Source organism: Rhodnius prolixus, unplaced genomic scaffold (genome assembly GCF_049639745.1).
Source record: "Rhodnius prolixus isolate KJV_2025 unplaced genomic scaffold, Rpr scaffold_5, whole genome shotgun sequence".
NCBI lineage: Eukaryota > Metazoa > Arthropoda > Insecta > Hemiptera > Reduviidae > Rhodnius > Rhodnius prolixus.
In genome coordinates, this window is record NW_027411624.1 from 28,744,882 (window position 1) to 28,768,088 (window position 23,207).

General features: G+C 34.3%; 1 protein-coding gene across 3 annotated transcripts in view; it reads right to left on the reverse strand.

Moving 5' to 3' along the window:
- Positions 1-9: 9 nt before the first annotated feature.
- Positions 10-23,207, reverse strand: part of LOC141458654 (uncharacterized) — a 28,455-nt gene continuing 5,257 nt past the window's right edge. For 2 of the 3 annotated variants that reach the window (XM_074136923.1, XM_074136926.1), the window contains 23 exons: positions 21,685-21,981; positions 20,434-21,491; positions 16,921-17,072; positions 16,617-16,840; positions 15,361-15,657; positions 12,156-14,161; positions 11,148-11,699; positions 10,590-10,783; positions 8,911-8,952; positions 8,671-8,801; positions 7,226-7,401; positions 6,772-6,998; positions 6,336-6,686; positions 6,114-6,245; positions 4,433-4,581; positions 4,222-4,349; positions 3,374-3,491; positions 3,180-3,294; positions 3,012-3,110; positions 2,560-2,692; positions 1,500-2,476; positions 1,140-1,411; positions 10-689 (listed from right to left, as the gene is read on the reverse strand). In XM_074136923.1, the coding sequence (XP_073993024.1) occupies positions 407-689; positions 1,140-1,411; positions 1,500-2,476; positions 2,560-2,692; positions 3,012-3,110; positions 3,180-3,294; positions 3,374-3,491; positions 4,222-4,349; positions 4,433-4,581; positions 6,114-6,245; positions 6,336-6,686; positions 6,772-6,998; positions 7,226-7,401; positions 8,671-8,801; positions 8,911-8,952; positions 10,590-10,783; positions 11,148-11,699; positions 12,156-14,161; positions 15,361-15,657; positions 16,617-16,840; positions 16,921-17,072; positions 20,434-21,491; positions 21,685-21,981 (8,113 nt within the window). In that variant the 3' untranslated portion in view covers positions 10-406. The remainder of the gene's footprint in view (positions 690-1,139; positions 1,412-1,499; positions 2,477-2,559; positions 2,693-3,011; positions 3,111-3,179; positions 3,295-3,373; positions 3,492-4,221; positions 4,350-4,432; positions 4,582-6,113; positions 6,246-6,335; positions 6,687-6,771; positions 6,999-7,225; positions 7,402-8,670; positions 8,802-8,910; positions 8,953-10,589; positions 10,784-11,147; positions 11,700-12,155; positions 14,162-15,360; positions 15,658-16,616; positions 16,841-16,920; positions 17,073-20,433; positions 21,492-21,684; positions 21,982-23,207) is intronic. The other variant, XM_074136925.1, reaches the window with a different exon arrangement.

The window sequence follows — 23,207 nt, forward strand, 5'->3', positions numbered from 1 at the left end:
GATAAAGGGTTTTATTCTTTAAAACTTTTATTTAGGAGCAGAGTAAGCATTTAAAATAGAACATAGTGCTCTGTCTTGCCTAATACTTTTCTCCCATTTTTGAAATAGCCAAATAAATAGAGAAAATATTTAAATAAATGCATATTTTCTTTTCTTTAGTCACAAGAGAGTGAAGTGTTCGATCTCTCTCCTGTTCTGCAACAATCTTTACACATAAAAGTAATAAATAAAAAAAAGGGCACCTTTAAATTAATTAAAAAAAAAAAAAAAAAAACTGAAATCACTAATTTGTGTTCAACATTTTTGGAGTTCACATATATACATATCGTGGTGGATATGAGGAATGTTGAGGTCAGTCCCTAGGAGGCTGATGGCGTAGTATATGGCGATAGACGCCCACTGACCGCTATGTATCCAGATCGTCATCATGCTGTGATGAAAAGTACGATACAAGTCCACCAAATTCTCCACCTTCACCATCGTATCCACCACTAGAGGGCGGCATCGTCAATGGTCTATGTGGAGGTGGCGGTGCCGGAGCTGGTGGTGAGCCGTCTTGTCCATAATCACCCATATCTTCTGCGTAAGGATAGTAATGATGGGGCGGTTGTTGGCCGTACGGTGTACCATATGATTGGGGATATATCCTCTGCAATTGAGCTCTTTGCTGAGGCACTGGTTGCGGATATCTGAAATAATTTTTAATTTTAGGTAAAAAAAAACTTTTTGGCGAGGATGTCAACGTTACAAATCTAACCTAATTTTTTAATTACAGTTTCAATAAAACTCAGAAAATTTGTTTTCTAAAATATCCAACACTATTCCACCTTGTCTCTCTCAGAGTTAAATTTTTGGCTAGATTTCACTCAATCGAAAGGTATCAGACTAGCAGCGTCAATTAAAAGTACATTGACACTATTTAATTTTAAGGTCAACCAAAAATAATAAATAAAAATCAATAAAGAGGACGAACAGCAAAAATAAAGAAAATCCTTTTACATTTCATCCTTTCAGTTCAGTATAATGCCAGGACTTACCACCCTCTCTAAATATAGCTTGCTTTTTCAATTTTTCGTCAACCAGCACTTCAATTTTTTTCAATTTATACCCTAAAATTGTTTTTAAGAAAAGAAACTTACCTCTGGATAAATCGATGATGGGGTGGCTGAGGCCTGTAATACCCACCTTGTAACATGCCTCTAATGACACTAACGTTCTCTTCGGGCCTTCGTTTTGGTGGTTCCGGAGGTGGTGGGGGTGTGGCTAATAACTTTTGTGGAGAAACCACTCTTATGCTGGGCAACACCTCTTTAGGTTCTTCTTTAATTTCAACCACTGGAACTGGCTCTTCTTTTACCTTAACTGTTGCTGGGGATATTGTAACAGTCGGAGATGATACTTCCTTCACAACCTGAGACATACCAATTTCAATAAAATCAATATCTACTAAATATAGAAAACATAAAAATAACACAATACAAAACAAACAAACAAAATACCGGAGGTCTTGAAGGTGGTTGTGTGACTATTGGTTGAATAGTCACTGACTGTGTTAGCAAAGAAGTTGGACCAGTATGCTGGGTTAATGAAAGTGGTTGTGAATACTGAGTGCGTAAAGGAGGAGGATGATGCTGCTGTGGAGGTGGTGGAGGAGCAGCTGGTTGAGGTGGTGGTGTTGAAGCTGGTTCAGTCTTAAGACGATGGGGAGGTATAATTGGTGCTGAAGAAGTTACCGTTGGTTTAACAATTTCGGGTGCTTTGGTTACCATAACTGACGACTTTGTCACTGGAGAGGTTATTTTGAGTGGCTGGTTAGTCGGTTGTAATGCTGAAGTGGCTGGCACTGCAGGTGGTGCTCGTGGTACAGTAACCACTGTTAAAGATGCGGATGCAGGAATTGGTGTTCGCATTGGTGTAGATGCTGTTATTGGCACTCGAGTTGGTACAGCTGCTGTTACTGGTACTCGAGTTGGTACAGCAGCTGATACTGGCACTCGAGTTGGTGTAGATGTTGTTACTGGCAACCTAGTTGGTACAGCTGCTGTTACTGGCATCCGCGTGGGCCCAGAGAATGTTACTGGCATCCGAGTGGGGACAGATGCTCTAACTGACGACATCCGTGTCAGAGCAGATGCTCCTAATGGCATCCGAGTCGGTGCAGATGAAGTTATTGGCATCCTAGTTGGTGCAGACGATGTTATTGGCGCTGGAGTCGGCACGGTTACTCTCACTGGTGGTACTACTAACGATGTAGTACGCAGTGCAGTTTCTATCTCTTCTTCTTCATCCTCCATTTCTTCTTCTTCTTCCTCTTCCTCATCTTCTTCAACGTTTTCTTCATCCTCTTCTTCTATATCTTCTTCATATTCTAATTCTTCTTCTTCCAAGGACTCCTCAACTACTGGTGGTGGTATCTTTTCTGCAACTCGGGTATTAACTTCTTCTTCAACTTTTTCCTCTATTTCTGGGCCTTCATCTGTAATAAACAACATTAACCACATATAAAACAAATCCTCGTATCTATTGACTTATTTTTTTTAATCAAATATTTTATCCTACCGGATTCGTCATTTGGAAGAGATTCCTCCTTTTCTGGAATTTCCTCTTCATCTTCCTCTTCATATTCATCTTTATCTAATACAAATTCTTCTTCATCATCACTCAATATTCTCTTATTTTTAGCTTTCACTTCCTGTAAGTAAACGTTTGAATGAAAAACAGTGGGTTTGGATGTTCACTAAAAACCGAATAATATCAGAAGAGTATTTACTTCAACCAGATACTCTTCCGAATAACTACTTCAAATGAAACGTTTTAATAACTATGATTTTTATTCCCCTCAATACTCGAAGGAATTTTCTACTTCTGCATTATGCTTCATCTCAGGATTATATTTAATTTGAGTTGTTTAAAGTTTCAGTAAATGTTCCGAGCAAATACTCATCTACAAAATCTTATAATTTTTTTTCTTTTAAAACATTACTCGGAAAAATTAGAAAAAGGTTACCAACCTCATCACTGTCACTTCCAACGACTTCTTGATAATTGATCTTTTTACCTCTGGTCCTTGGACCGGGATCTTCATCTTCCAGTGCAAGGCCATATCTTATCTGTTAATGAAAAATATATTAGATTTGGTCAGTCAATGTGATTTCAATGAGAAAATGAGAAAGAGTTACCTTAGGTTTCTTTGGTTTAGTTCTTCGTGGAGCATCTGAGTCGGAATCGAAAAAGCTTCTGGAATTTTTCTTCTTACCTCTGCTTCTTTGACGATTGAAAGCCCTGAATGCTTTACTATAAAATGATTGTTTTTTTAAATGAAGGTATTTTTCTCCGTACTTTGATACATAGAACTTAAATTTATAAATAATACCTCCTCTTTTTCCTTCCTCTCCAAGAAGTATCACTTGATTCACTTTCAGAAGAATCCCAAATCCTTCTACTCTTTTTCTTTCTGGGTTCATCATCGCTTTCTTCACTATCGTCGTTAACTGAAATAGATGATGCAAAGTTTTTTTTATAAAAAAAACACACACAAACTAACATTCTTGGGCTTTATCAACTTCCTTTTGAAAAATCACTCAAAATTTGCAAATTCCAAATTATTTAAGTGTTCTTATAAATAATTGTCATTAAATTTCAAGCCCAAGCCTCGTGGTTTAAGTTTAAGGGCAACTTTGAAAGTCACATTTTATTCTTGAGCTACTTTCAGTAAAGATCATAATACCTACAATTAAATCTCTGTTCCAATTAAACCTAAACTAAACAAATATATGACGCAGATTTTCAGAAAAAGTTTGATTTGAAATTAATTATAAACTTATCGAACTTTTTTTTAAAAAGAAGATCGACTCTAAGAAGGGGGATGGCAAGTTAATGATATCTACTACTTAATCAATCGATGCAAACGGACTGAAGTGATCCCTATTAAAATTATAACATGTCAATTGATGATCAACAAACTGAAACACATGTTTATAACAACTTTGGCATCCTGTTAGTTTTAGTGGTTTATTTTGGGTTCTTTCACATTCGGAGCTTGGGATTTCCGGCTTATTACTTGCGTTAGAAAGAAACTTAACATAGGTGTAGCGTTATCTTTCTAATTTAGTTTTATTTAACATCAAAATTCTTTATTAACTTGATTCTGTGAGAGAGAAATCGAAACAGTTTAAAGGAAAACTAGAAAATAAATAAAATATAGAAAAACAAAGTACTTACTGAACTCTCTGTCTATCCTTGATATTCTAGCTCTAGAAGACCTTCTAAGTGGCTGTCTCCTTTCACCTCTCCAATTACCTGATTCATCACTTCCTTCACCATCGGACTCCTCTTCCTCTTCTTCCTCGCTAAATAAATAATTCATAAGAAGATGGACAAAAGCAAAACACCACAATTTTCAAAATAATTTATCAACGAAATTATTACTAACCTTGAGCCTTTGAAGTCTTCATCAGAATCACCCTGTTCATCGCTAGATAAGTCAAGATTATTTAATCTCCGGGGCTTTTTACGTCCAAAAGACGAACGTACACTCTTAGGAACTACCGGTGGTCTCCAGTTGTCACCATTTTCACACATCTGCGAAAATATTTAGATATTGAAGTAACAATACAAAATATAATAAAAAATCACTTCACTTTCTGCTTTTTTTACTTTCTTTTACACTACTACTAAGCAAAAGAAAATATTGCGACTATGTTTAAATTTCAATTTTTCACCAAAAATATCCGTTTTGAGGTCTCTGAACCCAAAAGTATTTTTTTGGGAACAAAACATGTAATAAAATAAATATCGCGAGAAGAGGCTGGATTGCTACGTAGCGATTATCATCTCTCAATTGGCTCCAATGATGTTTTTTAAACTTTCTATTCAGATTGTACTCATGTTGATCTATAAGGTTTAAGTGCTATTCTGGGAAAATACAAAATGTTAAAAAGACCACGTCAAACGTTCCGAACTGATTCTAAAGATAACTATGTACCGCCTTACTTGCCCCAAAAGAGCCAGAGACCCTGTGTTTGGCTAGGAATCAGATTACTCTGATCACAGGCCTATTAACAGGGCATGGTAGGTTCAGAAAACATCTGCACAAGGTGGGGCTTATCAGCTCGAAACCGCTGTGCAGACTGTGTCAGGAAGAGGAGGAGACTGCCTCTCACCTGTTGTTCGATTGTGTTGCAATTGAGCGGTTGCGCTATGAAACCTTTGGAACGTTGAGACCAAAGGAGATTGTAGCGCAAAAAGAACTAGTAGGGAGTCCTCAACCTTCTTAGAAGGGGAGGTTTCAACTAGACTCAAAAGGGGAAGGCTGCAATAAGCCTCTAGTGGCTGCGGTGCCGTAGGGCGTAGGTCCCGTCCCGTTTCCAATCTTATCTTATCTTACTTGCCCCAAAATGGACATTTCATACGGAATTCAGCTGTAGAGCTGTACTTCCATAGGGAAGAGCTAAAAAATCCAACATCAACCGGTTTCAAACCTTACAGTCTAAAATTCTAAGAACTATCAGTCCTAAACATTCCTCTCGGTTCTTAAATAGCCCAATCTCGCTAAATAAAACTCCACTCATATTAAGACAACTCTATGATTCACAACATGTCCACCAGATAACTTCTTTCAAAACCACATCGCAGATTAAAGCGGCGGTGGACACGCGAGCATCTCAACATATAACGCCGATCTTCTAGGATGGTTCTTACTTAAGCTTACCAACGTGGCGAACAGCTCTCATCACTCGATGGTCATTATTCACTCCATTCATGTCTCTGGCATTTTGTGGAATCTGAGTGTTCGATTTAATTTAATAAGAGAGGATAGAGTTTCTACAAGTTAGAGGAGGGAAATCAGAAAACAGAGTGCGTGTCAACGATTAAATCCAAATTATAAATCTTATCCAGAAAGTTTAATTAAGAATCTACCACCTAAATTTATGTGTGACCATTTTTAGATTAGTAAAATTTTCTGGTGTTCACATAAGATTTTCCTATGTTTAGGATATCAAGCAGGATCATGTGTTAATAATACGCAATGCTCCGATAACCGTTCATCTCAACAGTTGCAGCGCAAATGTTCGTGACACTGACATTAAATAATTAATTTCTGCACAAATTACCTCTTCCTCTCTCCGTGGTGCAATTTCACCATTTTCAGCTTTTGCTGCTTCTTCCCTTTCTGCTTGTACAATATTAGCAATATCTTTACCACGCCCTTGATTTCCTGCACCTTTCACAGCCTCCATTTCATCCTAGAATTTAAAAAAAAAATTGTTCAATTTTAAAACTGATTAAATAAATATTAAAATTCAGAAACAGACATTTTGAAACGCTGAAAATACCTGAATGGCCGAATTGATAAGTTCGTCAAATTCATTAAACCTATAATTTGTCTGTATAGTTGCCCTTCTTTGACGCAGCTGGTACACTGGTTCATCACTGTAATCAGTCTCACTACTTTCAGAGGATGAACTTTCTTCGCTACTAGAACTACCATCGTCTTCATCGTCTCTATATTTTCTACCTAAACTTTTTTTCTTATCTCGATTACCACTACTTGCATCTGGTAGAACATTTGCCAGACTTATGCCAACATACGCTAATCTCTTACGTCGTAGTTCTTCATTTTCACGACGTTTAGTGTTTTTTTCAAATGTTCGAAGTGTTTCTTTTAATCGGGACACAAGCATTGCCTAAAAAATAATTTAATAATAGTATTAATAAACAAAAGTAACATTTATTTTAAACGTTTGGTTTAAGCAGAATAGAAAACTTTACATGTTGACAAGGGGGACAAAACCAATCTCCTTCTGGTATAAGCATGATCGGAGGTCGTAAACAAGAAGCGTGATATCCATGATCGCATTTATCGCAAAGTAATATCCATTCTGGATGATCCGCTTGGCCACATTTTTCACAAGCATAATCTTCGTACGCTTTGTCGGCAATGTCTGCTATAGTCTCTTCTCCAGTAACAACACATTCACTTTCTCTTGCTACTTCACCTGCAAATAAGAAATACAAAATAACTAATTTAATTTTTGTCCATATTAGCCATGAGAATCTCATAATTTGTTGAAAGATATTAAAACTGGCCGGTATAGTTGTACCTAACAATGAAAATGGTGAAAAGTATGAAAAATGGTAGAGGTCGTTAACCAAATACAGGTTTATCTAATCTTCGACTCTTTAATGAAATGAAATAGTACATTAAACGAAAGATAAAATTCACCTTTAATGGCCGTCCTCGCTCGCCTGACGGGAGTCGCAGTATCCTCGCCGTCTTTCTCTAAATCAGATTCTGGAGAAAATTCATGATCAGATACCACTTTGCCAACAGTATATTCTTCTTCTTCGTAATCGTAATAGTGTTCTTCTTCCTCTTCCTCTTCTTCTTCATCAGATGAACTGAAAGTAATCATAGTTTTTTAGTTTATTATTCGTTGCCAATAATAATAATAATAATAATAATACTATTACATATTACAGGGAGTCAGCTTCGTACATTTTTTGTTTTACATCCAACACATTTCCATTACAAATAAAAGAAATAAATGAAAATGAGCGTAATTAGTTAAATAAATTAATTAATAATAAACCCCTTTTGAAAACAAATTAATTAAAAATAAGTGAGTAAATAAATAAAAAGCTCCATATAAATTAAAGTAAACATTTTAAGGAAACATAAATAAAGTAAAATAAAATAACTCAAAATAAATTCAACGCAAAATCTCTTCTTTTAATAACAGCCAGCATATAGAACGCTATAGATTTCTCAGTTTATTCAAATCAGTAATCATTAACAAATTGACTGAATTTTCTTCCTCGCTGATATTTTTATCAATCTATCTTTGTAGGAATTGGTCTCTAGAATTTATAATATAATGGGCATTCGTTACTATTATTATTCTTTTGCCGAAAAAAAAGTTCAGAAGTTATGCTTAACTTCAAAATAATTAACCTAACTTTAGCCGGGAATTTTAGCTAGCAATAGCTGAGGAATGTTCTTATGAATTGAACAAGGCTCGGCCTAGAAAGGAGGCATTTGTACTACCCATAAAGTGGGATAATTAGTGAATAATTCTGAAGAAGAATATTAGTAAAGTAAGTTAGCATTTTGCCCAATTTCTCTGTAATACCCATATTACTGGGATAACATTTTTAAAATATATAAAATAAGATAAATAGAAGAATAAGTAAGGTATTTAGCAGAAAAGTAGTGCGTACACTAAAAGAAAAATGTTACGATTTAATGAAGTAGCTCTTTCGGTTTACGAATTAGGAACAAAAGTTAGTGAAATAACATTTGAATGCCTAATTTAAGATGTGTTGTGGTCAAGGGTTCTTCGATTTTATTAAATAGTTAATAAGAACAAATTATAATAAGGCAGGTATGCTAGTCGCCTTCGTTTGAGCCACCCAATTTGGTAGTCAGATGTGAAGCAAACTAGAAAAAATATGCAGTAGTTCACTTTTTTAAAAAAATGTAAAAATATAAAGGGGCAATTATAAGAAATGAATTCTAATAATACAATAGAGACTATGGACTGTCAGTCCATTAAGTTTAAATTAAGTTTAAATTTAAAAACTTTACTATTAAGAAATAAATCAGCAATTTAATTTTATAAAGCACTTTTTCTTATTAGGAGAGAGATAATATTAATATTCCAAGATTACCTGGTGCCCGAAGAGGACTGCCATGGTCTATCGAGAGTAAAGTTTAGTCCATCTCGTTTCTTCTTCTTCTTTTTCTTCTGCAGCTTTTCTTCAGGAATTTCCACATAACTTTCATCACCATCTTCACTTTCCTAAAGAGACAAAGCATAAATTTAGATTCTTAATTGCAAGCAACTATTAGTTTGGAAGTTACTGGTAGTGTTAATCATTTAAAGCAAGCCGATAAAAAGAGAAACGTACCTTAGCTTTTTTCTTGCTTTTCTTTTTTTCCTGTTTTTCACTCTAGAAAGGAAAAATAATACATTATACATACTCAAATATATATAAAAGCAGAAAACGTTAAAGAAGCAGAAGTATGAATGAGAAATTTAATAATAATAATAGTAATAATAATAATAATAATAATAATAATAATAATAATAATAATAATAATAATAGTAATAATTTAGATTTTCTCTTCCTAGGAGCTTCTTACAGCTCACTGTCCGGTGATGGACAGTGTTATCTGTAACGAGAGAACACTGTCCGGAGGCCGGCAGTGCACTGGAAAAAGCTCCGGGCGCTAATGACTTCAGCTGTTGATGCGCCAAAAAAAAAAACAAAAAAAAAACCAGTAATAATAAATTTTTTTTTTTGGAGAGGGAAAATGCATTATGCATTTTTGGAGCAATTCCCATGGTATGTGGGACCCTCATCCACTAAAAAACCCAGCTCCCCAACAGGCACAGAAACCCACCCTGGAACCACTTACGCATTACTACAGGGTGGTGCCTCACAATAGCTCATGCGAGCTCCTACCGGCCTTTATACGATCCTCTATTACGACAGGAGCAGACGTAAGAAGTCCAGCTTCTGCTTCTTTCTTTTTAATATTACCTTGGCAAAGGTAGCCACCAGGTCCCAGCAATCTCTGTGGGAAAGCATAATCTCAACTATATTTTCGGGTGCGATTCTCCCGATCTCTTGCTCCAAGTTCTCCCTCTCCGGCACCCATCTATCACACAAAAAGAATGTGTGATGGGCGTCATCGAAGTCAGAGTCTCCGAAAACAAATGACAAGTCTCCAACTTTCCCCATCCTACACAGGTACGAGGTGAAACACCCGTGGTGCCCTGGTAAGAAACTGGGTGAAGAGAAGTTGACCTCGCCATGCTTTCTTCCGGCCCACTCAGAAGGGTTGGCAATAAGCCGAGCAGTACCTCTGCCTCGGGAGTCCGTCCGTCACCTCTCATGCCAGGACCAGAATTGAGTGATCCCTGGCCACCACCTTCGCCTCCGATCTTCCGAGGACTTCCCTTAGATCGTAAGCCATCTTTCGTTCTTGGACCATCAAATCGATGGGGATCATTCCAGCCACCACCAGGGCCACAGGAAGAGGCGATTCTGAACGCTCCTCTTCTTTGTACCAAAGTCACCTGCTTTCGGTACTTTTCCTTTTTAAGAGCGTCGATCCAAACTTTACACCCATAAAGAAGTATGGCGTTCGTTACCGACATCAGAAGTCGCCGTTTACTTGACGTCGGTCCCCCAACGTTTGACATAAGCCCTCTTAGCGCCGATGTCACCTTCGCGGCTTTCTCCGAAGAGAATAATATAATAATAGTAATAATAATAATAAAAATAAGGGAAGGGATTAGCTATGAGGTTAGCATACTGGACTCCCACGCGGAGGTCCCGGGTTCGAATCCAGCTGCTGACCCTTAGATTTTCTCTTCCTAGGAGCTTCTTACAGCTCACTGTCCGGTGATGGACAGTGTTGTTTGTAACGAGAGATCACTGTCCGGAGGCCGGCAGTGCACTGAAAAAAGCTCCGGGCGCCAATAACCTTAGATGTTGACGCGCCTTAAATCACAAAAAAAAAAAAAAATAATAATAAAAATAATAATAATAATAATAAACTGTTATTGCTGAAAACTTACAGTTTTAGCAGTACTTTTTTTCTTCTTCTTTTCTTTTAAAGACAACAGCGTTGCTTCTTCGATTGCTCTTCGTTCAGCTTCTTCTTTAATCTTCAACTGAGCTATTCTCCTGGAATGTCTTACTTTTCCGCAGCCAGTGTCATCGCTTTCAACTGAGGCAACCAAGTCTCGTTCTGTCAGTCCTAAGAGATTTACTGTAAAAATTAAAAACAAATTTAAAAAGTAGTAAATTACATGAGAAAAGAAGGAAACTTGGTATCATATTCAGATGTTACATTTAAATTGCGCTTATTAGACAGCAACTAGTCTCAAGCTACTTATATTCAATATTTTTGTCAGATCGACTGGTATACACAGTTGGAATATCAACTTTGGCATTCATACTTTTGGATTGTTTTACAAATAAATCTCATATTTGACCGTAACATCTTTTTTTGAGAGTAGGAGGATGTCAATTCAAGTGACATCGAAACCAACCCTCTGTAAGGATATCCTTTCTTAATAGTTTTGAACTGATAAGTGACAGTTATTATTATATTAATTAAACAAAAATCTCACCTCTCCTCTTTCCTTTAGTATCAGGAGAAGATTTTCCGCCTTCATTATGTTTTCTTTTCTTATCTTTTTCCTTCTTTTTAGTCACATTTCCTTTAGTCACTCTGGCAGAGAGTGGAATATCTTCTTCATCTTCACTTTTAACTTTAGCCTCTAAATTTTCTTCTCCAATTTTAATTTTGTCTCCACTCTTAACGTTAGGCTCAATATCTTCATCAACTGTAGCTTCCCTTTTCACTTGTTTACAATCACCAACTTCTTTGTTTCCTTCATCTTCCACGGCCTTATTACCTACTTCTTCTTTAACCTTCAGATCGGTTTCTTCTTCTTCTTCTTCTTCATCACTCTCTTTTTCCAACTTTACACTCTTCTTATTCTTTTGAGTCTTTGGACGAGCGGAAGTTTTTTTCGATCGGGATTTATTTTTAGAAGTTACTTTTTTAACGCTTTGCACTTTTTTCCCTCCAGACACACTTGCCGCTTTGGTAGCACTAGCCTTTGCAGGTTGTTTGGCCTTTGATTTACTTTTAGGAGAGGGTCGATTTTTCCCTTTAGCTGAAACAAAAAACAAACTTATTGACTAACAAATAACATCTAAAACAAACAAAAATCAAGAGTACATTTTATAGAAATGAGTTTTAAGAACAATCTTCTAGAAAACATTCAAATAAAACTGAATTCTCAAGTGCATTTTGTAATGTTAATTAATTCAGCCCAAAATAAAAATTGAAATTCGCCCAAAACATCGAAGAAATCAGAACTAGATTAGAAAATGGACGGGACCTATGCCCCTCGGCACCTTAGCCACAAGGGACTTATTGCACCTTAATCAGAACTATCTATTAACCTCTAATTTAATTTAAGAATAAAAAGATCAATTCTAGCGAAACAAAATAATGAGTCCCCTCAATTCTTACATTGTCATTTCGGTTAGGATTTCTGCATTTATATTAGTAAGTTGACTGTAAGAAGAGAATATATATGTATATTGAGATAAAAATGCAGACAAACCTCTTAATTTTACTTTCTTCCCTCCAACTACTTCTTCGTTTTCATCCTCTTTGGTCTCAGCTACTTCCGATTCTTCTTCCGACTTATTCGGTATTTCAGTTCCTCTCTTTCTCTTAGGCGGCCGTTTTTTCGGTAGTGGTGGAGGTGCTTTGGCGTCCAAAATTTGAACTTTCTCTGGAACGTCCAAAGGTTCTTCCAAAGAAAATGATGAAAGAGTAAAGCTAGTTGCCTTCGGTTTTGGAATAGTTTCATTAACTTTTTTCTTGGATTTTGCATTTTCAACTTTTTTCTCTTCTTTTTTACTTTTCTTTTCTTCAATAACATTACTGTTTGTTGTTTGAGATTGATGTAAACTGGATCTAGTTGTTCTTCTACTTGAAAGTCTTCTCGCAGGAGGTGTTTTCGGTTCTTGTAGTTCATCAACTTCCTCGGTTTTACTAGTCTTTGAGGGTACTTCGCCTTCATCAGTATTACTGTTTTTTACGACAGTATCCTCTTTTTTTGGTACTTTAACAGACTGATCTTCGGTTTCTTCAGATTTTACTTTTTCATCAAACTCTTTAGGTGCTTTATTATTCTCCTGCTTTGTCACTTCCGAGGTTTCATTTATTGGTTTTGCTTCCTTCTCATCTTGAATTTCAGACTGTTTTTTATCTTTGGCTTCTGCCTCAACTTCCTGCAATACTCCAGACTCAGACTCTTCTTTCTTTGATTCCTTTTCGTTAATGTCTTCTAATTTTACAGTCTCCTCAGAAGACTTCATTCCTTCCTGACCACTGCTTGTTGGAACTGCATCTTCCTTATTACAATCTTCATTGGTCGGCAAGATTTCTTTACTTTCTGCGTTAACATCTTCCTTTTCTGGTTCATTGTTTTGATTTCTTTTGCTTTTGGAGTTCATAATCTGATTCTCAGCGATTCCTTCAGACTTCTCTTTATCCATCTTATTTCCTGAAGTTTCCGCGTTATTTTCTTCTTTTTCTTTTTGTTCAACACTAGGCCCTTGAATATTCTTAGCTGTAAACAAATCATTATATTTTGCGCCTTGTTTTAATTCAGTATTTTGATTTTCATTTTTATCTAAACAATCTTCTATTATCACTGTTAACGTTGCATCATCATTTTTACCTTTCGCCATAATCCCAGCTCTACTTTCCTGTTGTTCATTTAACTGTTTACTTTCGGAATTCATTTCATTACAAGGGGCATTATATTTCTCAGCTTTTTTCTGTTCCTCTTTCTCTTCATCTTTTGTGCTAATACTAACATTTTCAACAGAAACTTCACTGATGGGTTTGGCAACCTTTACATTATCGATACTCTGTTCTTTCACATTATTATCGTTTTTGTTGTTTAATTCCCTTTCATCATTATTATTTACAGTTTTACTTGGGACATTTACTTTTTCAATTACTTCTCTCTCTTTATCTTCGGAAACACTTTCAACTAATTGCTTATCATTTGTTTCAAAATTTTTAGAATCATCAATAGAATTGCTAAGTTCTTCATCTTGTTCATTTTTATTTTTAATTATTGTATCACTGGAATTGTCACTTGTTTCACGATTCTTACTTTGTTTCATTTCTTTTTCACTAGGACATTCTTCCTTGGGCAATTCACCGTTTATCTCATCTACAGAATTTTCTTTTTCTACGACTTCATTAGACTTTGTGTTTTCCATAGACAATGAGATTTCCTTTTTTTCTTTTTCTTCCCTGAAAGCGTTTTCATTTACTGTTGGCGAGTTTATTTTATCTTGACTTTCTACAGAATTTTTAAAATTTGCTGATAAATCAATAGCTAAATCTTTACTATTGTCATTATTGGTGTCTTTTAAGTAAATTGTTGATGCATTTTTCTCTTGATCTTGTCGAATATCTGCTGTTCCTAATTCTAAAGAAGATGGTCCAGTGCTGTCACCATGCTTTAAGGGCATATCTCTTGCAGTTACCAGTTTACTGTCAATGCTGAGGTCCTTCTGAAGACTTCCTGGCCCGAAAAAGAACCTGAAATAAGTTAATTTTGTTTATTTGCTTGATAATTTTAGTTGGCTGCAATAAAAGCTACATATGATTTTGAATTAACTGTAATTAAAGATGGTGTAATGGAATAAGTTCTAAGTCCTACAATTTAATTATCTTACCAACAAAACGAGTCCTTATAATTCGGTAGGGGCATTCAAAAATTCTATAAAATAAACTTTCTGGTTTTAAAAAATTACTACAAAAATAGGTAAGGTTTTAATAGCTGGAGAGGTTAATCTGTGAAAATAAAGGTTACCCATGCTGGGTCCCATTAATTCTTCCCTCTTTCAAGAACTAGTCTGTTACAGACGCCCGACTTTAGTCTTAGATTTGACCATCTCAGTGGATTTGGCTTTTGGCCACTACCATCAAAATCGTCAATTTACTTTATTTTTTTTTTCCTGTAGGCAATGTCTTTGGGAAGTCTTTAATTGAAATAAATAATTTTTAGATGGTGTTTTTTCGTTACTTTATTTTACACTGCCAACGTTTCGTTCTACTTTTTCTATTCGCTCAACCTCTCGCAGGGTTGTAATCAACTTAGAATTGAAGGGTGGTGAATCTTATGAGTCTCAACATCTATAAATCTTGTACTTCCGTAAATTAACAACCACAGTTCAATTATTCGTAATAAGAAACCTTTCTGACTGTTTCCCTTAACACTTTTCTGAATTAAGTCGTATGTAAAAACAATAATGTAAATAAAATTGTTGCATTTGTTTATTTGTATCCATTATACAAAAAACCAAAATCCAAAAAAGTAAAATTGAGTTAAGTTTAACTTTCTCAATAGAAGTTGTTTAACAGACCTTAAATTTTAAATTTTAATTGAAGAAACAGCGAAAAAATATCGTAAACAACGAACATTATCTAAACTTGGTTTCAGGCAAGGTCCACCCTCGACTGAGTAAAAAAATCTGGGATTGTGGCTGACATTAAATTGTCATATTCTGTGCAATCAACTAAGAACTAGCTGTAACAAAGAACAGTTGGAGAAGGAACCCTAAAGACAATGTTGGAGAATGTTTACTGAACAATCAACCTGTAGAACAAACAATGCGGTATACTTTCTGCACATTTGTGCAGATATACATTTTCCCTTCGACAATTTGAACTGCCTAATATAAACCAATGATTAATTAGATGCAGAAAAATTCAGTCTATGAAAATATTTACTGAACCTTTTAGGGATTTCATCCCTATTGGAATCATCAACAGTTTTGTCCGAATTACAAATTGCTTCGATTGACCATAGTTTAGGTTTCCGCTCAGTAGATTGTGTAGTGGGTTTTGTATCAACAGTAGATGATTTTGTTGTTTCTTGTAATTGTGGACCTTCCATTTTCTCTGGATTGCCCATATCACAATCAGCACCAGAGCCTTCTCCAAAAAAATAAATTACATCCTCTTCTACGATCTCACTGAAAGTGGGAGGTACAGCTTCGCAATCGCTTCCACTACCAACACCAATTACATATCTGCGAAAAATTAAAAAAAAATCCATTATTATTATTGTCGGCGAGTAAAAACATTTTTAGCATAATATGAACGAAATTTTAATAGCTTATATTTTTGTAATCTAGTATCAGCCTTAAAGTATTTTATTAAACTTAGGCTTAGAAATTTCATCTCTGAAAGAAGTTTTGGCTTAAAGTTCAGATTGCTAAGGCTATTTTTCTAGTTCCAACGCTTTGTGGGCTGCAATACTGTGGCAAATCTTTCTTCACCATAAATGGCTGTAAAAGAGGGACTACAATGGATGGTGTTTTCAAGTCAGGCAAACTTTTGCCCTCCATGTCGCCCTAACTACGTCTCAGTCTAACTACGTAGACCTTGATAACCAGTTAAGCCCTTGGATTTTTAAGAAAACGATTCATGAATTGGTTTTATCATCGCATATAATCTCACAGCACAAATTTATTGCAACTAGCTCTGTCTGAAAAGCCAGTTTCCCAAAGCTTATAGAAATAGCACATCTCGGATTGGCGCCGAACACTTAATCTCACATTTCCTCTACCCTGTAATCATTCGAGAACTATTCAAAGTTTAAAGTAATTACTAATGACTCAATAACTAATGTTTATTTTGATACTTAAAGAGAAGATGTAGCCTAAAATGTAAACGTAGACTTTTGCTCTAATTTTAAATATTCTTCTCTGCGAAAATTAGTTTTTTAAGGAGGGGATGTTGGCGGGGTTGTGTAGGCCGAACAGAAAAATGTTCTTTAGTGTAAATGGCAAATTGGAAAGAACAAGCACTGCAAGAACGTTCCAAGAACAACACTAAAGGTACCAGTCGTACACAGAAAAACAGTGCTATCCCCTATTCTAGGCTCTAGTTCGTTTGGTGAAAACATAGTTTCAAATGGCAATTAAGAATAATATGATTTATCAGGGTAACCGTTTGGAAATTAGTTAAAACTTTATTAAATAAATACCTCACAGGTTCTTCAATGGATTCACTAACAATGAAGCTCTTGGCGTGACAGAGATCATCTAGTTTTGCTTTCTTAGGACTACCAGGACCTGGAGAATTTTCTTCAGTTTCTTTTATAGGTGTTTTAGATTTGTCATTTGTAAACTTCCCATTTTCATCGTAAGTATTTTCAGTTACCAGTACTTTCATTTCTATTACATCATTTATTTCTGATTTATCTGCAACCTGAATAAAAAGAGAGAGTTAGAAAAAAATTAATGAACGAAATAAAATAAGATCAGGAATTTTTAGTATTTTTCCCTTACATCATGTGAAGATGATGCTTTCTCTACATCTATTCTTGTAACTTCTTTGTCCTTTACACTGTCAATTTGTTTTGTTATTTTACCGCACAATATTTTTACTTTATCTATGGATTTATTTTGTTCAGCGCTATTTATATTCAATTTTGAATTAACTGAAAATCAGAACAACATAATTTTAATGGTAGTGCATAAACTGTAATAAAATAATTAATGATTGACATAGAAGAGTTGTTGGTAACAGAAGGTTGACAAATTTGTTTAGGCCAAGCAGAAAAGAAAATTGGAAGAATTTAACTAAGGTTGTAATAAAAGGGAGAAGATCGAGCAGAACAATAAATTTATTAGCTAGACCGAAAAACTGAATAAGGCAAAGTACGGAGTTTAATGTGAAGAAAATTAGAATTCTAGTTCACTGGAGTGGTCATGCTTAAACCGGAGATTGTTCTAAAAGATCTGGAGGGGGAAGCAAGATTAATATAGAATATGGGGAATTCAAACCATTTAATAATAATGAAAGTAATAGAACGATTACTAATCTAATGTAGCCCCACAATACCTTCTGATTTACAAAAATATGAATAAGAAGATGCAAAAGGAGGTCATAACCAGAGGGACTGGATATAATCTTGAATGATTATCTGTTCTATTAATAAGAAAAAGGATATTTGAAGTGCTTCAATTTCAGAAGTCTTTCTCTGTTATCTTGCATTTACACGACAATAGTAATAATTCTGAGCTAACTATATTAGCGATGAAAGGCCAGTACCAGGATTATTTTTATAAGAGGAATTCCTCAATATATTTCTAAAAATTGTAGTAATAAAAACAAAAGGATGTAAGTTTATACTTTGATTTTGCGCAGTAAAGAAAAAATTGTTTATGAATAAGCATCGTCTAGGTGCTTATCACTAGATATTACTCACTCTCCATTCTTACTTATAAATACATTCGCTTCACACATTCATCCCTCTACTATATACAACTATTTACATAAACTACAGCTAATGGATGGATCAGTACTCTATACTCCTGCCATCCTTATAGCTTAACCGAAATTAAAATCACATAATCCTTCTCTAATCATTTTCTTGCATTCATTCTAATCGGCTATAACTTTTAAATACACTCATATAATTCATATGAATTATAATTAAATGCGAAGCTACTCATTCAAACTATTTCTAAATACTCGTAATGCTTAATTAATGCTTCTCTCTATGAAAAAATGTAAATACTGTAAGGAATATGAATTTAAATCAAAACATATAGAAGAAGGGATTCGGGCTCTTTGAGAATGATTCTGGGAGAAATATAAAAAAGTCTGAGAATTACACATAATGGTGGATTTGATACTCCGGGAAAGATTTTTTGATATTGATCACTTAAATATACAGAGTGAACCAGTAAGTATTGTCCATAGGCCTACTGTGTGTAGTACATCTAAAGTGGAGTTCAATGACGTATTGGCCAACTTCATCTTTTCCTCTGTTCTTGAGTGACGTCACTTTAAAGTTTTTTTCTAAAATCATTACTTTTTTCCAATAAAAATGTTATTACTCAGAAAGTTTTAGTCCGAATTCGATTCTGATGACACGATTAGAAAGACAGATAAATTTTCTAAAAATTGATACCATTTCGAAGCATAAGTTATTCTCTAATCAGCCTCAATCTCCCTCCGAATGCTAGAAAAATAAAAGTTATCGAAATTTTTTAGAAAACTCATTCGGCTCTTATGTGAACATTATCAGACCCAGGTGCTGGCACATTTTATAAAAGTTTCCTTGTTTAATGGGCTTTCAAACGGTATATCATTTTCCAGGATTCCTTTTATCTTCGTATGAGAAATTACGTTTGTTTTACAAGAAAACGTGCTCACGAGCGCACAACAGTGTTAGTTTATCAAGTTGTTTAATTCATTGAAAACTCTTTTAGATGGACCAGTAGTCAATTTTAAAGTAGGATGTCTTTAAATAAGGAAGTCAAAGGTTACAAATTGCAATAAAAAGAAAGAAAAAATAAATAAATAAATAAATAAATCTAAACTCTGAAATATTTGAGAAAATGTTAGGAAATATTTTAAACAAGTACTATTTTTATAAAAAAAAATTCATATAGTTTGTATTTACTCTAAATTACAATTTCACACACAACTACCCTGTTGAAAAAGAAAAAAATGTGAATAATTCTTAACAACCCTTTGAACCCACTAACAGATAATCGTTATATCTGAATTAGGTATTAACCAATACAACTAGGTGTCTTACAAATAAACTTCCCTTATCTGTTCGACTTGGTTTCAAAATTTTCTATTGTACCATAACACTGTTGAGTACTCGTGAACACGTTTTCTGGTAAAACAAACGTAATTTCTCATACGAAGATAAAAGGAATCCTGGAAAATGATATACCGTTTGAAAGCCCATTAAACAAGCAAACTTTTATAAAAAGTGCCAGCACCTAGATCTGATAATGATCACGTAAAAGCCGAGTGAGTTTTCTTGAAAATTTCGATTACTATTATTTTTCCAGCATTCGGAGAAAGATTAAGGCTGATTAGAGAAAAACTTATGCTTCAATTTGGTATCAATTTTTAGCAAATTTATCTGTGTTTCTAACCGTGTAATCAGAATCGAATTCGGACTAAAAATATTTGAGTAATAACATTTTTATTGGAAAAAAGTAATGATTTTAGAAAAAAACTTTAAAGTTACGTCACTCAAGAACAGAGGAAAATATGAAGTTGGCCAATACGTCATTGAACTCCACTTTAGATGTACTATACACAGTAGGCCTATGGACAATACTTACTGGTTCACCCTGTATAGCAGGAGGTTTCCAATTTTTTTGGTAATTAAACGCAACTCTCCCAAAATTACCAAATAATTATTAAACTTTCTTGTTTGTAACAGATGTAAAATTATTTTTCAGCCATTTTGTGTATGCTTGAGAACATCTAAAGCTCTTAACATTTGATTTTTCTTAGAAAAATCACTCGGAAAACGACTTATTTCCCGATATTAAGAAAAATACTAGCTTTATCGCCTTGGCAATATTTTTAATAGAAAGGGGATGAAAAAATACATAAAAATGACCTATCGCGTGCTCTTCTTTCTCTTTGATAAGAAGTTAAAAAATTGAAATATGATTAATAAATACCAGATTTTGAAATGGCCTAGCACCTTTAATTGTGAAGATATCGATTTGCGGTTTCCGGTTTCTTTCATAACTTTTTATACTCTTTAAAACTGTGTATATGAAAATGGGGGTCAACTGGGAACCCTCACTTTTGGTCGCGCGTCAGCCGCGTATGCGGGCAGGAATCTAAAATCAAGTCACATATTCTGAAACTAGAGATGACGGGCAACAAATTTTTTGCTCAGATTAACCGTTTAAGCATGAAATGCATTTGAGCCGTCTTAAAATGAACCGTATATAAGAAAGGCTGGATTTACGCCAGAACAAGAACGAGTACAAATAGATAAAATCCAAAAAGTAAGTACAAATATTACAAACCTTTCGTTGTAACAGTATTTCGTAAATAACCTCGGACGTCCATCTTGCTTTTTAATTGAATCGTACCTTCATTTCTACTTTCAACCGGGTCTTTACCATTAGCAGTTCCAGTGCTATGTGATCTATTACTATTGTTTGTCCCTTCTAGTAAATTTTTACTATCTTTTTTATTTACTGAGCTCCTAGAAGGTATTTCCCTATTTTCAACAGGCTCTACAATTCCTTTAACACATGAAGATTTTTTAGCTACTTTTGAACGATCTTTAGCTACAGTTTTTTTAACGCAACCACTTATAGTAATTTTCTTCTCTTCTTCTTCATCTTCTTCTGGGCTCCTAAAACACATCTTTTGCGAATTGGTTGGTCCCTGTATATTTTTAGCAGAAAATAGATCATTGTATCTAGCAATTTTATCTGTGTAAATATTATCCTTAATTTTTCTATCTAGACACTTTTCTATTATATTAGTCAACGTACAATCGTCATCAGTTGCCAAAGTTTCATATTTACGTAAATCACATTCACTATTACTAGTTAGGTCATTTTTACTTTCAACTTTTGTTTCTAATTTCGATTCGTACTTTGTTTTATTCTCGCAGTATTTAGTATTAATGTTTTCTTCAACTATTTCGTTCATAGTAAATTCATCGTTCAAGTTTTTGTTGGCTAATTTGCGTGGTTTTACCTCAGGAACATTTGGAATTAACGTTTTATTTTTGACTAGCTCACCATTTTCTTTGTCATTTATTTTCTTCAGTTTCTTATCTTTTTTAACTAAATTAAGTACAGTACCTTCAACAATCTCAGAACTATTATCTAATGAAGTGTCCTCCTTCATAAGGTTTGTATCGGATTTCAATTTAGAATCACTGCTACTTTCTTTATTTTTTACCCAGCTGCGTTCTGAACAAGGAACTTTAATAACAGAACAAGGCACTGGTCTATTTCCTCCTATTAAGTGCACTTCATTTGGAGCAAAACATCTGTTATTGTCTTTTTCTTTTTTTGAAACAGTTAAATCATCAGTTTTCTGTTGAACAACTGATTCTGAAGAATATCTAAAACATAAGAAAAGATTAACCATCATAATATTAGTTTAAAGTGTAAAACAAGAAGACTGAGCCCAAGACTATATCAAGATCTTTGAAGAACTGAACTCCATTTGGAATATTTACAAATAACTATAAAGCTCTTAATGAGCTGGCCCATATTTAATTTAATATAATAGTATATAAATGCAATAAAATTTACCTTTTGGTAGTACAATTTTTTTGAGAATTTTCCGGTGCTCTTTGCAAATTACAACCATCAGCTTCATTATACTTGATAACTGATGCATGTGTTGAGGATGTAGTAGGATTATTGTTCTCAATACAAGAAGACCGTCGTATGGAATCCTGCGTTTGATCTTCAAAACTTGGATTACCCATGTTACAATCAGCACCTGAACCTTCTCCAGAAAAGTAAATTATATCTTCTTCAATAATCTCACTGAACATTGGAGGTACAGCTTCACAATCGTTTCCAGAACCTGGTCCTGTCACATACCTTTAAACAAAGAGAAAAAGAAATAAATTATTTATATAAATTATTGAATATCAATAAATGTAAGACAGAAAGACGTTTAGGGGCCACATAAAAACAATTTGAAAATGAGTCAAACAATTTTCTTTATACAAATTTTGACGAATTTTTTTTTTTTTAACATAGTTATTTCAGTATTCCCAATAAATATGCAACCATAGTAAAAGTTGATATTAATTTCTATTACTTCACGGGTTGTATTCGTTTAATCTATAAATAAGTATAATTGTTTTATAAAACGTAGGAACTAACTTTTCTAATGTTAATCTAAGCAAAACGCACAAGGCTTTTTCTCTTGTGCGTATAGATTAAGTTTAGATTATTTTTAATTTTAAGGCGCAGCCAATATCTGTGGTCATTAACACCCAGAGCTTTTTTTCAGTACTTTGACGACCTTCGGGCAGAGTTCTCTCGTTATAGACAACATTTTCCATCACCAGACAGTGAAGAGCTTCTATGAAGTAAATATCTAATGGCAATCGGTTGGATTCAAACTCGGGATTTCCGCGTTGAAATGCAGTTCGTTACCACTCAGCTAAACCCATCTCTTTTATTTCATCATTTTAGAAAAGGAAATAGAACATGATAACTTACAAACAAAAATCTATGCCGCTTTCAAAAGTTAAATGAGACCTAGTAATGCAGGCAAGTTTTATGTCCACCAGCTGGTCGGATATGAAACGTTTTTAATTTCTCATATTGATACATTGAATAAAACCCAAGCCTTCAGACCGAGTATTGAACCCATCTTAATCAATCAATTGCGGCTACCCATAACATTGCCTGATATTAACTCAGGCAAAGAATAACTTTTGAGTTAATTTATTCAATTTTCACTTATTTAAATAAATTTGGATTTACGGAAAATAAATTTGTTTTATTAAGACATGCTGTATGTGTATTCATCTAATTCAAGGTCAACTTGGGTACTACCCAAGTTTTAAAAAATGGCAGTTTAGCCTTAAATTGGAAATAGACATCCTGGACACTTTCTTCTAGATCAAAAATTTTTGAGAGAAATTATACTCTCAGTAACAATTATGTTACAATAGTTTCTATATCATTGATCCAATCGTTTAAAGTAAGGGTTACGAAATGTTAACAAGATTAGTGTCCAGAACAGTATTTTCAATACGGTTAAATTTACCAAAAGTCCATAACCCAGTAAAGAATAAAAAGATTTATTCCAA